The 16,222-nt window shown below is 42.7% G+C and overlaps 2 protein-coding genes and 1 pseudogene across 3 annotated transcripts; 1 reads left to right on the forward strand and 2 right to left on the reverse strand.

Moving 5' to 3' along the window:
- LOC143296239 (heat shock 70 kDa protein-like) overlaps positions 1–2,081 on the reverse strand; it is a 2,883-nt pseudogene extending 802 nt beyond the window's left edge.
- A 185-nt stretch (positions 2,082–2,266) lies between these two features.
- LOC143295887 (dihydrofolate reductase-like) lies at positions 2,267–4,985 on the forward strand. The gene is made up of 2 exons (XM_076607561.1): positions 2,267–2,457; positions 2,929–4,985. The coding sequence occupies exons 1-2, from the start codon at positions 2,314–2,316 to the stop codon at positions 3,346–3,348; spliced, it is 564 nt and encodes a 187-aa protein (XP_076463676.1). The 5' UTR covers positions 2,267–2,313; the 3' UTR covers positions 3,349–4,985.
- Positions 4,986–7,747: 2,762 nt separating this feature from the next.
- LOC143296193 (uncharacterized) lies at positions 7,748–13,790 on the reverse strand. Of its 2 annotated transcripts, XM_076608004.1 has the most exons (3): positions 13,009–13,790; positions 11,666–11,815; positions 7,748–8,931 (listed from the first exon to the last, which is right to left on the reverse strand). In XM_076608004.1, the coding sequence occupies exons 1-3, from the start codon at positions 13,775–13,777 to the stop codon at positions 8,708–8,710; spliced, it is 1,143 nt and encodes a 380-aa protein (XP_076464119.1). In that variant the 5' UTR covers positions 13,778–13,790; the 3' UTR covers positions 7,748–8,707. The 2 variants fall into 2 exon arrangements, with proteins under 2 accessions (XP_076464119.1, XP_076464118.1); XM_076608003.1 differs by lacking the exon at positions 7,748–8,931 and having other exon boundaries at positions 9,613–11,815.
- Between the last annotated feature and the right edge of the window lie 2,432 nt (positions 13,791–16,222).

Below are 16,222 nucleotides of genomic sequence, written 5' to 3' on the forward strand. Positions count from 1 at the left end.
CCGCCCATGAATTCATGCAGCAACTTCTGGATGCAAGGAATCCGCGTGGACCCTCCCACCAGCACCACCTCGTGGATCTGACGCTTGTCCATCTTGGCGTACCTCAAGGCCTGCTCCACGGGCTGCAGAGTCACGTGCTGCGGAACAGGTCTGCACACTGACATGGCAGATCAGTCCTCAAACCTGGCCCTGGTGTTGCGCCCGAGGTGTAGGTCTATGCCCTCGCACAGTGATTTCTACATTGGCTTCAGCACTGATGGACAGAGTGCGTTTGGCACGTTCACATGATGTGCGTGGGCGTCGTAGAGCTCTGGCGTTCTTGCTAATGTCCTTTCAGTTTATAGTTCCGTTGGTTAACTCCTGACAAAAGTGTTGCACCAGACAGCTGCCAAGGTCTTCGCTGCCCTGGTGTGTGTCTCCTGCTGTGAACTTGACCTCGAACAGTGACCTCTCGGAAATCATCGACAGAATGGACACATCAGAGGTACCGCTTCCGAGATCGAAGATTAGAACGTTTTTGTCGTCCTTGACGTTTTTATCCTGCTCTAATAAGGCAAGGCAGCAGCGGTGGGTTCGTTGATTCTCAACACGTTCAGCCTGGCGATAGCTCTGGCGTCTCTGGTGGCCTGTCTCTGGGAGTCGTTGAGGTAAGCGGGCACGGTGTCAGTCACTTTCCTGATCCAGGTCTCCATCTTGCCCAGGACCATGAGCTGACCTCTTCCCGGCGGTGTCAGGGTCCTCTGTTCTCCTTTATACTTCACCTGCGACGGGCGCAATAAGCGAGTGGCTAAAGCGTTGGACTTTCAATCTGAGGGTCCCGGGTTCGAATCTCAGTAACTGCGCCTGGTGGGTAAAGGGTGGATATTTTTCCGATCTTCCAGATCAACATATGTGCCGAGACCTGCTTGTGCCCCTTCCTGTGCATACGCAAGCAGGAGATCAAATACGCACGTTAAAGATCCCGGTGTAATCCACTAGTGTCAGCGTTCGGTGGGTTATGGAAACAAGAACATACCCAGCATGGACACCCCCGACTTGAGTCAGAGTATGGCGGGATAAAAACGGCCATACACGTAAAGGCCCACTCATGTACATACGAGTGAACGTGGGAGTTGCCGCAGCCCACGAACGAAGAAGAAGAAGATACCCCACCTGCAGCTTGGGTTTCAGTTGCCGTCTCTGTCCACCACGGTGCAGGGCCGCGGGTGTTTCATGTCGCTCTGCACACTGCTGTCGGTGAACCTGCCACCAATGAGCCGCTTAGTTGGCCTCACACTGACGGACGGTGTTCTGAGGGTTCACTGATTAGTGGTCACTGAGGTCTTGGCAGCGCCCTCCCACCAGGCGTCGGCCAGACGGTCTGTGAAAGCGGCCTAGTTGTGTGTAGCTGGGGGTGGTTCTCTGCTCTGGTCGTTGGCGATGATCTCCACCTTCCCTCGGCGGAACACCCCCCCACAGCAGTCAGTCATGCCGGCAAAGTTAATGCCGATAGCTGGACCTTTGCTGGCGGCATTTCTCAGTGTCGGCCGGGGAATCTTTCAGAACTTGATACCCAAGAAAGTACGTGTCACTGCACAAAGCAGACAAAAGTTTTGTCGGATTCGTTCTGTCACTGGATATAATTATCACTCTCCTGTCGAGAAAGCAGCCCAACTCTACTGTAAGCCTGAAGTTCACTTCGAAGTTTGACACGAAAAAAACAAAAAAACAAAAAAAAAAAAAGAAAGAAAAAAAGAAATCTCCACAGTCGTTGCACTCACTTTGTTTACGTTTCGTTTCGACGTCTGTCTTTCAGCTCAAACAGCGGTGCTGGTATATTATGATATTATGTTTGTGGAGCAAGTCAGACAGAGTTTCTTTCATGTTTGCGGAATTTTCTCAAAAATAGGCGACTGTGCCAGAGCGCTAAAAATAGAACGACTCAGTTGGTGATCTCTTAAATTCATCACAGCGATTGGCTGTATGACATGCTGGTCATGGCTCATAGGTTTCGGTCAAAGGGAGAGAACGCACTGGCAATTTCCTGACTTCTCAGTGATAAAATATGTTTACATTGGGCGAAAAAAATTGACGTCGGTCATTTTAGCAAATGCAAGAATATGCTGTATTATTCCAGAAAGAAAGAAACGCAATGGACATATGTTTGTTTAATAACGGGTCCTAGAGACATAAAGAAAAGAATAATTGTGGAGAAGGAGGGGGAGAGAGGGATGTGGGTAAAATTTTGCGTCAAACATAAACTCCCTTGGCAGTTTTTGGCGGGCTATCAGACCAAGCTTGGCTCCATCACATTGCAGAGCTTTGAAGAGTAATATGGCAACGCCAAAGTTGAAATTAGTTGTGGCGGCATGCAACAACGGCGGTATCGGAATAGAGGGCCGTATCCCGTGGAGAATCAAACAAGACCTTGCCTTCTTCAAGAAGATCACATCAACGACACAAGATACCGAGAAGCAGGTCATGACCCCTACTTGTTCAGTTGTTTGAAAATAATTATAGTTAATGTTAGTTAATGTTTAGATTATTCATAGATTAATATTTCGATGATGATTATGAGGTATGCTGCTGTTGTTTCTAAAGTAGGATAACGAGTACTACAGATGCTACTGATACTGTATTAACTACGAGTAAAATAAGTCAGCCCTACAGTTTCTGTCCATCATCAGTGTGTGTGTTCATGTTGTAACAGTAGTGCTGCTCGTACCAGTCGTGGCAGATCTAGTTGGGGGACTAGGTAATATCCGATTTTAGCAGCCTAAATTCCTGGAGCTATATGCACAGAATGTTTTGTGTATATTGCAATGCAGACATTAAGTATGACATAAGTTGCAACCATTTGGCCTTTGTCATCCACTCTTGAGTAGGTAAATAGGCGCTTTATTTAAGTATCTGTAAAGAACAGGAAATAAATGAATGATACTGTTGCAGAATGCAGTCATCATGGGCCGGAAGACCTGGTTCTCCATCCCAGAGAAGTTCCGCCCGCTGCCTGGCCGTGTCAATGTGGTGCTGAGCCGAGAGCTGCCGGAAGCCCCTGAAGGTGCTCACCTGGCTCGCAGCCTGAACGACGCCATCACCCTCCTCACCACAGGACCCCTCGCCTCCAAGGTGGAGTCCCTGTTTGTGATAGGGGGAAGCTCTGTGTACGAGGAGGCCATGACATCAGACAAAATACCCTGCCTCTTGTACCTGACACGTGTCATTGAGAATTTCAAGTGTGATACTTTCATCCCTGATGTCGATGATAGGTTCAAGAAACTGCCTAACCCTGACACGATGCCTGAGGAGGTGTTGAAGGAGAATGGTGTTGACTTTAAGTTTGAGCTGTACGAGAAGTCTCTGTGCTGACTTATAAATATTCTTCGTAGCCTTTTTACTTGGTATCAGACTTTGTCAGTGTGTGGGTTTGGAGAAGATTGGTGGAAGTGTTTTGGTTTTGAACGATGTTAGCACAGAAGATTGGTGGCAGTGTTTTGATTCTGAAAGATGCTAGTACAGAAAATTGGTGGGAGTGGTTTGATTCTGAAAGATGCTAGCACAGAAAATTGGTGGCAGTGTTTTGATTTTGAAAGATGCTGGCACAGAAAATTGGTGGCAGTGTTTTGATTCTGAAAGATGCTAGCACAGCAATTTTTGAGCTGCAAGAATTTCCCTGTCAATTTTCAAAAACTTCACAGCAGTGAGTGATGAAACAGATAATGCAAGCCTGTCAGATTCTGGGATAGGGACCCATTTTGATTTTTTGCAATGTGAATTTTTCTGGGGAAGAAGGGCAGTAATTGACTTAGCTTGGTAAGTTCCAGTTGAACCATGTGTTGCTTGTTGTCAGCACATGCTGTGTGACTAGTGGCTATGTATATATATTAAGAGTGAACCACTCTTGTTTTGGGCAGCCATAATAAATCATTTTCATCTTTTCGTACTCTGAACATCTGTCACAAAGCTAATGCAAGTTAAAACAGGAAAATATAAGCAGGTTGTTCTAAGAGAAAATAAGCTGTGTTATAGTTGAACACTAACAATGAGGGCCAGAAATAGTTAATTGACAATTATCGACTTTCAACCCCATAGTTTTAGACTAAAACAATTTATTGACTTATTTTGCGGTCATTCTAAGAAAATGTTTGAGGCTAACTCGAATAATGACAATGAGCAGAGTCCAGCTTCATATTATGTATTGTTTTTTTGTTTTGTTTTTGTCTAGTTATTTTATTTCATTTCCTGTTAATGTTTTATGCTACAAATCTGGGGTAGACTCACAAGGTCTGATCAGCACATATGGTGTATGCAAAGATGAAGCATTTTTCCCCCCTTTTTTCAGCAGCAAAAGTGGTGTACCTTATAAACATATAAGAATCAGTCCACACACTTTGACACCTTCTGATACCAGAACTGAAACTCATATCATATTTGGTAGTTTAAAAAAACAAAAAAGGGGGTGGGGGTTAGTTTTGTTTTATTTCTTTTTCTCAATGAAATTTCAGGCCAAGAGAACAGCTGTTTTCCATCACTAATGGTAACAGGTTGGGTTGTTTTTTTGTTTTGTTTTTTTAAAACAAGCCCTCTCCCAAGTCTGTTGCGACAATGGCCAAATTATTTCAGTTTCAGTTTCTCAAGGAGCGTCACTGTGTTCAGACAAATTCACATACGCTACACCACATCTGCTAGGCAGATGCCTGACCAGCAGCATAACCCAAAGCACTTAGGCCTTGAGCACATATTTATATATTTGTGTACCTATCAGAGTGGATTTCTTGTACATAATTTTGCCAGACGACAACCCTTGTTGCCATGGGTTCTTTTTCAGTGTGCCAAATGCGTGCTGCACACAGGACCTTCGTTTATCGTCTCACCCGAAAGACTGGACATTTAGTTTGATTTTCCAGTCAAACTTGGGAGAAAGAGGCGAGAGGGGGAGTGGAACCCACACCCTCATGGACTCACTATATTGGCAGCTGAGTGTCTTAACCCTTTGAGCCCTGACCACCGCTTTACCGGTGGTAGAGAAAAATGACATAATGCCTAGCCACCGGTTGAGCGATTTCAATATAAGTCAATCAATAGCAAAACACGACACAAGTGTTTACGCACCGCTCAACTGGTGGCTAGGGATTATGTCTTTTTTCTCTACCACCGGTAAAGCGGTGGTCAGGGCACTCTTTTCATATCTGCTGTGACACATTAAATACCAATTATTTGCAAATTTTGGCTCAGGAGCTCAGGCAGAAGGGTTAAAATTGCTCAGGAACTCAGGGCTCAAAGGGTTAACCATTCTGCCACCTTCCTCCTAGGCCAGAGTGGTCCCTGCAGAGTGTCAGCCCTGGTCCTGCTCCTGATGCTGCTGCACTTTTTCTGCTGATCACATGGTCATGGACTGGGAAAATAAAACAACTAAAAATAACACCCAAAAAACATGTTGCAAAGTTTTCACAGAATGAAGTGATGAAGAAAACTGATACTAATCAACAGAGGCAGGGATGTGGACTTCTCAGAGTCAAACTTACCACAGATTTTTACATTAGATAAAATGCAAATAATTAATGCTTATAAATCACTTAGAGAACAATTTTCGGCGTGTGTGCTTTTCATTTGTTTCTGTACTTTCCATTATGATGTTGACTTCTCAGAGTCAAACTTAATACAAATTTTTACATCAGATAAAATGCAAATAATTAATGCTTATAAATCACTTAGAGAACAATTTTCGGTGTTTAATGCAAATAATTAATGCTTATAAATCACTTAGAGAACAATTTTCGGTGTGTGTGCTTTTCATTTGTTTCTGTACTTTCCATTATGATGTGGACTTCTCAGAGTCAAACTTAATACAAATTTTTACATCAGATAAAATGCAAATAATTAATGCTTATAAATCACTTAGAGAACAATTTTCGGTGTGTGTGCTTTTCATTTGTTTCTGTACTTTCCATTATATTTTCAGTGCTCAGTTTGTTGTGCTTGTGCAGAATCAGGTTTTTCTTCTGTGAAGTGTGGCATCTAAGCAGCTCTTGTGGGTCCAACCTGTGAATGTTAAAAGTCAGTTCTGTCTCCATTCTGTAAACTATACGGATTCACCCCATGTAATTGTTGGGCAATGTTGATATTTAATTTCTTGGTTTGACAGATGCTGGTATTCATTTGTGGATGTTGTTCATTTCTTGGGAGATGAATGCTCTCTGTATCTGACACTGGCTGCCCCAGCTCCAAGCTGCAAGAGAATGAGCCAGGTTTAAAAAAAAGTTTTTGTTGTTGTCATCAATATTTTGGCTCCTCTTTTGAAAAAAAAAAAGTTTAGTATATTGATATTCTGAACAATTTCTACCCTATATTTTAAAAGTTCAAGTAGAGCAAAGACATTGATAGACTTAATTTGTTCTCTCTCTCTCTCTCCCCCCACTCTTTCATTTGTGTGTATATGTCATGTGTATGGGTAAGAATGCAAGTGCATGTCAGTGTGTCGTGTAGTGTGCACCACTTTTGTGCAGATTTTTGGACAGTTTAGCTTTCAGTGCAGTTGACAAACTGACAGGGTGTGATGTGATTGCTTAATCAAATTAACCACAATATCGGCCTGTATATAGTTATTCCGGTGACATAATCAGCAACTCGCAAAACGAGTTAGTTGGAACTTAACAGAGGAAGCCTGGAGTGTGTGTGGTGGGAGAGGGTAGGGTAAGGGTGGAGTTTTGTGGTCTCACAGGTCAACTCATTTGCAGACTGTCATTTATAGAACAATATGAATATATATGAAATTGAAAGATCTTGTAATCTAATCATTTTCAGAGTTTGGGGAGTAAGGCATCTGCTGATTAGTGTATATGATTTTGTCTGCATGCTCTGACACTTCCTTAACTCACTCAGTACGGCCAGTCCTCTCTTCTCCTCTACACAGACCCCTCGGATGTCCAGTGGGTGTCTGAATGACCCAACCTTTAGCTTCCGTCGTAAGAATTGTGGTATTCTTTGTCAACATTCACCTCTTCATTATAAGAGCCTTCCTCTTGCAATATTTTGAAGATGGTAATTGGGGTGAAACGCTGTTAACGTCGTCTCTTTCGCCGTTCGTATGGAGAGAGTTAAACTGGAAACTTAGCATGCTTGTCATACATGTTGGGTTCAGGGCCCACAGATGCAGAATAGAATCATATGGGAGTGTATATCCCAGTGACAGCTATGTTGTGAACATGACTTTGTGTTTAGAAGTTCAGTGTCTGTGGATGTGTGTATGAAACATATAATTAACCCATTAAACCCTGGGGAGTTGATGTGGGGAAAAAATTGCAGAAAGTATACTTTTTTTCTCCAGATTACATGTAGACACACCCAGAAAATTGTATAAGTGAATTCCCTTTTCTTACTGTTAATGCATAAACAGTAGGAACATGAAAACCGTTGTTATGAGATGAATTTTGACGCGAGAGCAATGCTCGGATGCGGGTCTGAATGAGTTAAAGTGTGACCAGTGTTTAGCACACATGAGAGTATTTTGTTACAATAAAGTATTGTTGAGAATCTGGATGCAGGGTGCAGATGATCAGTGCAGGAAAGTGAATGTGTGTGTGTGTGTCTGCATGTGACTGTGAAAAGTTAGTTATGACAGTACCTGTTTTGATTGATAAAATCTCAGTACCAAGAACACCAGTACATTAATGATAGGCAAAAACATTTTGCATGCATGCTTGTTGAAGGGGGATGGGTGTGGGGGCATACACACACACACACACGCACACACACACACTCATGTGAAAGGAGTATTTATTTCAGAAGAGCGGTGGAATAAACACAACGGCTTTTTTTACATCCAGAACAACACAAAAACACACCCACATACATGCACGCTCACACTTTATAACCAGGTTCTGTATACTCTGTGATGCATGCACAGTCCACCTCCACCAAACTTCACCCCACTCCACACACGTGTACAAGGGGAGATAACACCACAAAAGGAGTCATGCATTCTCTTCCCATTCACCATCATTGCACCCTGAAATTCTGATTCTCAGTTTTACTACTTTTTGATTTTAAAAATTTAATCATCATTCTTGAAATCCACCCCATTTCTTACTAATCTTTCATTTAATCAAACTTGAAATTCATCCCATTTCACAAGGTAAGATTCTAGGAACCTGATCAACTGTTGCACCCAGTTTAAACCCTTGGCTGCTGAACCTAGGTGAAATGAGGTCAATGTGAATCTGAGTGTGCTGGTTCAAATCACAGCACAGTCGCCAATATTTTCACCCCCTCCACTAGACCTTGAGTGGTGGTCTGGATGCCAGTCATTTGGTATGAGACGATAAACTGAGGTCCCGTGTGCAGCATGCACTTAGTGCATGTGAAAGAACCCACAGCAACAAAAGGATTGTCCCTGGCAAAATTATGCAGGAATATCCATTTTGATAGGAAAAACAACAAAAAACTGCATGCAGCAAAAAATACAAAAAAAAGAAAAAAAAGAAAAGAAAAAAAGGTGGCGCTCCCAGTGTAGCGAAACGCTCTCCCTGGGGACAGCAGCCCAAATTTCACACACAGAAATCTGTTGTGACAAAAAAAAAAAAAAAGGAACAATACAAATAATGATACATATGAGACTGAAAGGCTGTAACTTCCTTCTGTGTCCTTACCAACGGTGTCACTGATTTTGCTGAACAAAAAGTAATAAAATCCCTAGAGGAAGAACTCTAAACTTAGGTAAGATACAAGTCTATTGTCTGTAAATTATGAACATGAATTTGTCTTTTGGCTTGAGTACATAAATATGAATATAGTTATGCATTACAATAGTTTTAGGAATAAAATTAATGTAGACAACATAAAAGAACCTATAATTCATTAACTGAAAAATGAATAAATAAATGAAATAACAAGAATAATAACTCACCCCCTTACATACACACCCAGTCAGAACATCCACCCTCCAACAATGACCTGAATAAAAAATAAAAGTAATCCCTTTTAAAAAACATTTGTGTTCAAAATGGAACAATAGTAAAATTTGAATAAAGCACCATAATAAAATCATAATTTTATTGAATAAAAATTGAAAAGAAAAAAGGAACCCCTTTTTCATAAAATTTGTGTTTAAAATGGAAATGGCACTTGATAAGATAAAATACAACTAACTGTAAATTCACTGAAAGTTGTCTTTTGTTTCAAGTACATGTAACATGAAGCATATACTGTACAGGACAGTCAGTTTTAGCACATATAAATTTATCAAAATATGCAACACAATAACTTGAATAATAAAGTTCATGTTGACCAGGTAAAAAAAATGTCACTGACAGTGAAGTGTAAACAAAGCCGAGTATGTGAACAGCATAATCACTTGAAACATTTATGCAGGCAATTAAGCATTAAAGCAGCTGCATCACACACAAATAACATGAATATAGACCACTTTAGAAAGCATGTCATATAGCACACTGAGTTTTCAGTTTCAGTTTCAGTAGCTCAAGGAGGCGTCACTGCGTTCGGACAAAACCATATACGCTACACCACATCTGCCAAGCAGATGCCTGACCAGCAGCGTAACCCAACGCGCTTAGTCAGGCCTTGAGAAAAACCCCCCCCAAACCCCCCCCCCCCCCCCCCCCCCAAAAAAACCCAAAAACGGGGAATAAATAATAGATAAGCTTACATAAATAAATGAATAATAAATATAATACACTGAATAACAAGTAAATAGGAAACCCACCTACCGGTACTCTCACAAACACGCCCAGTGAAAGCACCTACTCCCTACAACAATTCCCTCCACACATACATGACACACTGGTAACACTGGTGCACCAGCCACTGTCACACAACTTATCATTATGAAGATGTGAGTATCAACAAATAAAGAAAAATCAAATACGCAAGGATCCAAAACCATACAAAGCACATCCATGTCGGTGTTCGGTGGGTTATGGAAACAAGAACATACCCAGCATGCACACCCCCGAAAATGGAGTATGGTTGCCTACAAGGCAGGGTAAATAAACAAAACGGTCATACACGTAAAACGTTACATGTCTGTCTGAGTGTGTATGTGTGTGTGCCTGAAATCTGAGTGAATGACACAGGAAACGAATGATGAGCGCCCAGTGGCAGCCGTCAGCTGGCTCTACCCAGGTAGGCAGCCTGTTGTGCAAATGACCCTGTGTTTGTAAAGTGCTTAGAGCTTGGTCTCCGACCGAGGATAAACACTATATAAGTATCCATATCAATCAATCAATCAATATATAAAAATATATAAGAATGGAAAAACACTGGCTTTATATATATATATCAAAGGCAAAACACTGTACTTCTAGAAAAATGTAACAAAGGCAAAATGCTGGCTTTCTTGATACCTCAAAACACTTTATTTCTTGATGTATATATGTAACAAAGGCCAAACACTTTGACAACAAAGGCAAAACAGTAGGTTTCTTATGGCAAAGGCAAGGGTAGTACCCTGATATAATGACATGTTTCAAAGTAAATAAGTCTGTAAGTACTTGAAGTAGTCCTAAGCCAGACGCCATGTTGCAATAAACAAGAGAACGATTCTAGTAAGGATCAGGAAAACAATACCTGAATTAGCCCAGACATATGTTAAACATTTCCAGAAACAGCACAGATATGTTGAAATTCTAAACAAACAAAGAGTCTTTTAACGATAAAAACAGAACAAGGAATCAGTCATACTGGTCATGAAAAAATAACAAAAATGTTATAACATCAGACACCCTTTCAGTGTCAAGGATCATAAGCTTCAAACAAAAAGTAACGACAGATACAGAAAAAAACAAGAGAGGCAAGGCCTTCAAGACTCACTTGTGATACACTTTAAAAAGAAATCCAAGCTTTTTATGTATTCAGTATAATTTCAAAATGTAATGTTTAAGATGAGAAAGATCAGTTTAAAGCAAATTAACTCCCCCAGCATTACAGAGTAATTTCCCTTTTTTACTATCTGCACCAAAACGTTTGCAAAATAAATAAAACTTCCATGCTTAGCAAAAGAAGTTCCTGTTTGAACAAAAAATGATAATAATGACTGCTCTAGCTGTTGGGTCAGAATATCAGATCAAAGTGCCAAGTTTAGAGAATACAAAAAATATATATATAACAGTAAATGCAGTTTGCATATAATTAGGCTTCATTCTATATTTTTTTGTGCCCATCCCAGAGGCGCAATATTGTTTTAAACAAGATGACTGGAAAGAACTGAATTTTTCCTATTTTTATGCCAAATTTGGTGTCAACTGACAAAGTAGTTGCAGAGAAAATGTCAATGTTAAAGTTTACCACGGACACACGGACACACAGACACACACACACACAGACAACCGAACACCGGGTTAAAACATAGACTCATTTTGTTTACACAAGTGAGTCAAAAACAACCAGTCCTGGAAAAGAGATGCTTCAGACCTTTAGACATCTGCCTGCAGCAGAAATCCAGTGAAAGTAGTCCACCACCCGCCACAGAAGGTGTGTTTTCTGCTGTCGTGATTCGTCAGCCACACCTTCTGGCCAGCCTTCATCCTCACCACAGTGTGCCCTGATGACCAGCCAGAGCCCTCGGAAAACACGTAACATCTAACTTCACTGTCTAACACTATCTCAAGTCTGGCTTTGCTCTCTGTGTCATCATTATTCGGACCTGTGGTGCCCATGAAGCAGTACACACCAGCCAGTGGAGCGGTGAACTGCCCTGTGCTGGGGTTGTAGCCACCCCCAACACTGCTGACGACATTATCACAGATCAGGGTCTGGAACCGGGTGGTGGTTAACGCTGTTGACAGGCGTGCATGGAATGCTACCTGCGTGCTGGCTGTTGCTGGAAGAAAAATATTCAGGACGTGACAGATGATTTTAAAGAAATGTTATGTATTTCTAAGGGTGGCTATGATGAAAGGTCTTTTCAACATTGCATTGATCAGCACAAATTATTCCTTTAGCTAATGTGCTGTGTACATACACAGGGGAAGAAGACAATCTATCTCTCACATACATACACACTGTCACACACACACACACACACACACACGCACACACACACACACACAACTTGATCACACACACACACAGACACTCACACACACATACCTGCAAAGACACACAGACACACAGACACAGACACTCACACACACATACCTGCAAAGTCACACGCACACACACACACACACACAGAGATTCACACACATACAGTGATACACACACACATACCTGCAGAGTCACATACAGACAGACACACACACACACACACACACACACTGGACTGAGAAGTCTAGTGGAGGGGAGGAAAATATTGGTGACTGAGCCATGATTCGAACCAGTGCGTTCAGATTCTCTTGCTTCCTAGGCGGACGTGTTACCTCTAGGCCATCACTCCACTGTCACATGCACACACACATACAGGGTGGATACTGGGGTGGACATCACCAGGAGATGAACCAGCAAGACACAGATTTCAGCTCATCACAACCATGGCATCAGTTATCAGTGCAATCCACATCACAACTAGAGGGAAGCCGAGCACCTTCCAACTTCTTCCTCTTCATCCTTTGCTTTTGTCTTGCCCACCTCTTTACCACTGTCAGACTTCAGCAATGTCACTGAAACAATGCTCATCAAAGCGCAGCTCTGGTGGGTGGGACATGTCATCAGGATGAAGTAGTACCACATGTCCTCAACACTTCTATATGGGCAGCTTGCCACTGGGAATAGAAGCTGGGTCCGACCACATTATCAGTAGAAAGACACCGTCAACACCAACCTCCAGCGGTGCAACATAGTCACAGGAACTGGAAGATGCAGCTGCTGACCGCCCACACTGGTCAACCCTCACTTGACAAACTTCCACCACGCAGTGCCACAGGGCAGCATCAACATCAACACTTCTGTGAGTCGTTAATCAATATCATCTTTGGATAATATGGACCACTCTTGGACAGATATACAGACAGACAGACACACCAACAGACAGACTGGTGGACACAGACACAGACTGACAGACAGAGTGTCACTCACCAAGTCGGGATTCCAGAGCAGTCAGTGCCTTCGTGTTGTCTTGCAGTGAATCCTGGACTGACTGCATCTTCAGCTCCAGGGAGACAACCTGGTTTTTGGATGCAGTCATGTCAGTTTGCTGATCAGAAATGCTCCTCTGGACCTTGGCCATGTCTGATTTGAGCTCACCGCAGTCGGTCTTCAGCTGGTTGACACCCATAATGCCTGCATCGCATGCTTGTAAAGCTGTGATGTCTGTCTGGACAGTGGTGAGCTTGGAATCAACAGCACCATGATCAGCCTTCAGTTGGATGATGTCCGTCTGCTGCATGGAAACATCTGTCTTCATGGAGACCACGTCATTGTGAAGCTTGGCCAGGTCTGCACTCACTTTGTCCTTTTCTGCTGTCAGCCCAGCCAGGTCCTGGTGAACAATGACGTTTTTATCTCTCAGGGCTGCCATCTCTCTCTGCAGGGCAGCCTGGTCAGCGGTCAGTTTTATGTTCTGGTCTTTCAGAGTAGTGATTTCGCTTTGCAGAGCGCTTTGCTCTGATGATAGCCTCCTGTTGGTGTCGTTCAACTGTGTCACATTTTGTGCAAGCAACGTGTTGGTAGACTGCAGCAAGGTGACCCGACCTGCCAAATCTTCAAACTTCTCATACAGATCATTCAGGTTCCTTGAGTGTGTCCCCACTGCTTGTGGCACAGTTCCCGGGTCAGCTTGAAAGTCAAGTGATTCTGAAGCTGCCTCATTCTGTGTGTTGCCAAATCTTTCTTCGTCTGACGCCATGATTGGTTTTAACTTCCGGTTTCGGTTTCGGTCATGTGATGCAGGTTCGTTTCCACAGAACAGCTGTCAACATTGTGAAGTCATATCAATCTAGATGTCTTTGGCAATAGTTAAGATGCAAAAAGATTAGTAATAAAAAGTAAATACTACTACCACTACTAGTAATGATGATAATTAGTAGATGAATAAATACAATAATTAAAAAACAACAACAACAAACTATTAAACACACACACACACACACACACACACACACACACCACACACTCACACACAGAGAGATATATATCAATATATGTATATATGTATATATATATATATATATATATATATATATATATATATATATATACTGATACACACACACACACACACACACACACACACACACACATATATATATATATATTTGGGCACATTCATCAGTGGAACTTGACAAAGAGTCTGTATCTTTCCTTTGGATTGACTCAAAATAGGTTGATAATGCAGTGTCCGAGTTCTTGGAGAAGATATCCAGTTCCAGTCTGCCATGCTCTGTAATAGTCACCCTTCTTGCGGGCATTTACTGTCACGTCAGTCCCCATGCATGCCAGTATACAGTACAAACAGGCCTCACTGCACGTGTTGTCGCCCCTCTGCATTCAGCAGTGGTCAGTAGTGTTGTGAGGAGTGAGTGAGGGGTTGTGGCACAGTCCAGTAACTCTTATGACCCAGAGTCGTTGAAGGGCTGTGCCTTCGCAGATAAGATCACAGACACACAGACACACACAGACACACAGACAGACACAGACACAGACACACACACACACACGGACACAGACACACACACAGACACACACACGCACACACACACACACACACACACACACACTGACACACACACACACACACACACACACACACACACACACACACACACACACCAGCACACACACACTCACTCCCACTCACTCATTCAAACACACACACACCGTGACAGAAGCCAAACCTGACCAGTTTACAACCCATCACTCCGTACTTTACGATCGACTTAAGATCCCGAACCCACAGGCTGCCGAGAAGTTGTGACATAACCTTTACAACCCAGCGTGGTGTCGTTGAAGGGCTCACTGAGTGTGCCCTCGCAGATCACACACACACACACACACACACACACACACACATCACATCACATCACACTGTAACACTGACACACTGTGACACACACACACACATCGCGCCATACACACACACTGTGACACACGCGCACACACACACACACACACACACACACACACACACACTGACACACACACACACTCACACACACACACACACTGTGCGGACACACACACTGTGACACACACACACACACATCACATCACACTGTAACACTGACACACTGTGACACACACACATCGTGCCATACACACACACTGTGACACACACACACACACACACACACACACACACACACACACACACATCCGCACGCAGATACTTGCACGCCGCACTCACCCACATTCACACACGCCAAATACACCGGCACTCATACCCTCACCTCACCTCTCCACCACATACTCCTTCTACATAAACACGAATTTACTCTCAAACACAGACATGAAATACACGCGCAACCATACACTCACATAAACAAACAATCAGTTATCTCATACGCGCTCAACAAGAACTGCAACAGTGCAGTTTCAGTTTCAGTTGCTCAATCGCCGGCGACGATACATGCAGGGGCGACAACAACAATACCGCAACAACCCTCACGTCGAGATACTTCACTTCTCTCCCGTGACTCATGGTCCAACGGATTTTTACCATGGTCCAGCGACTGTAGATGTTTTTCAAAGTAGTTGACATCGTCCTCAAGTTGTTTGGTATGGGCCTAATGGCGAAACCATCATATCTGTATCTGCTCCTGTCCAATTCTCTGGTCTCTTCCGTAAGTCTGTCGGGTGGAAGAAGGGAGGTCACTAGGTCAGAGGAACAGGTAAACTGAGACTGTCCCAGTCCGGAGTCTAACTCTCGACCCATAAAAACGTCAAATATGGAATGCATTACCTATCGAAACTAAACTTGCACAAAATACTAATGTGTTAAAAAATCTCCTTGTCATGAACATCAATTTAAAAGAAAAATTTATCGACTTTGACGAGTGATTTACAGAACATGTAAAAGAAAACATATATGTATCCCACAAATAAAAGGAGACCGATATTGAAGGGGACATTAAAAAAAAAAGTCCGTGAGGCCTGGGCAGTCAAATGCCAGTCCCTACACTACTACTACTACTACATCTGGAGAATGGCATAATCCCAAGGCCTTTCCACTGTTTGGGAGGGCATATATCATTTCCGAGCCCATTCCCGTTCTCACAATGACAGGCGTTGTTATATCGTATGTATTTATTAGAGAACACTGGCCACTAATGAGAAGCGTGAGCGAAGGAAGCAG

Source organism: Babylonia areolata, chromosome 21 (genome assembly GCF_041734735.1).
Source record: "Babylonia areolata isolate BAREFJ2019XMU chromosome 21, ASM4173473v1, whole genome shotgun sequence".
NCBI classification, from domain to species: Eukaryota; Metazoa; Mollusca; class Gastropoda; order Neogastropoda; family Buccinidae; genus Babylonia; species Babylonia areolata.

Bases quoted from the DNA above. Each gene is read 5' to 3' on its own strand.
- LOC143295887 (XM_076607561.1), top strand. From the start codon at position 2,314: ATGGCAACGCCAAAGTTGAAATTAGTTGTGGCGGCATGCAACAACGGC. The intron at 2,458-2,928 runs GTCATGACCCCT...ATACTGTTGCAG, and splicing joins CACAAGATACCGAGAAGCAG to AATGCAGTCATCATGGGCCG.
- LOC143296193 (XM_076608003.1), bottom strand. From the start codon at position 13,777: ATGGCGTCAGACGAAGAAAGATTTGGCAACACACAGAATGAGGCAGCT. The intron at 11,816-13,008 runs GTGAGTGACACT...TTTTTCTTCCAG, and splicing joins TGCTCTGGAATCCCGACTTG to CAACAGCCAGCACGCAGGTA.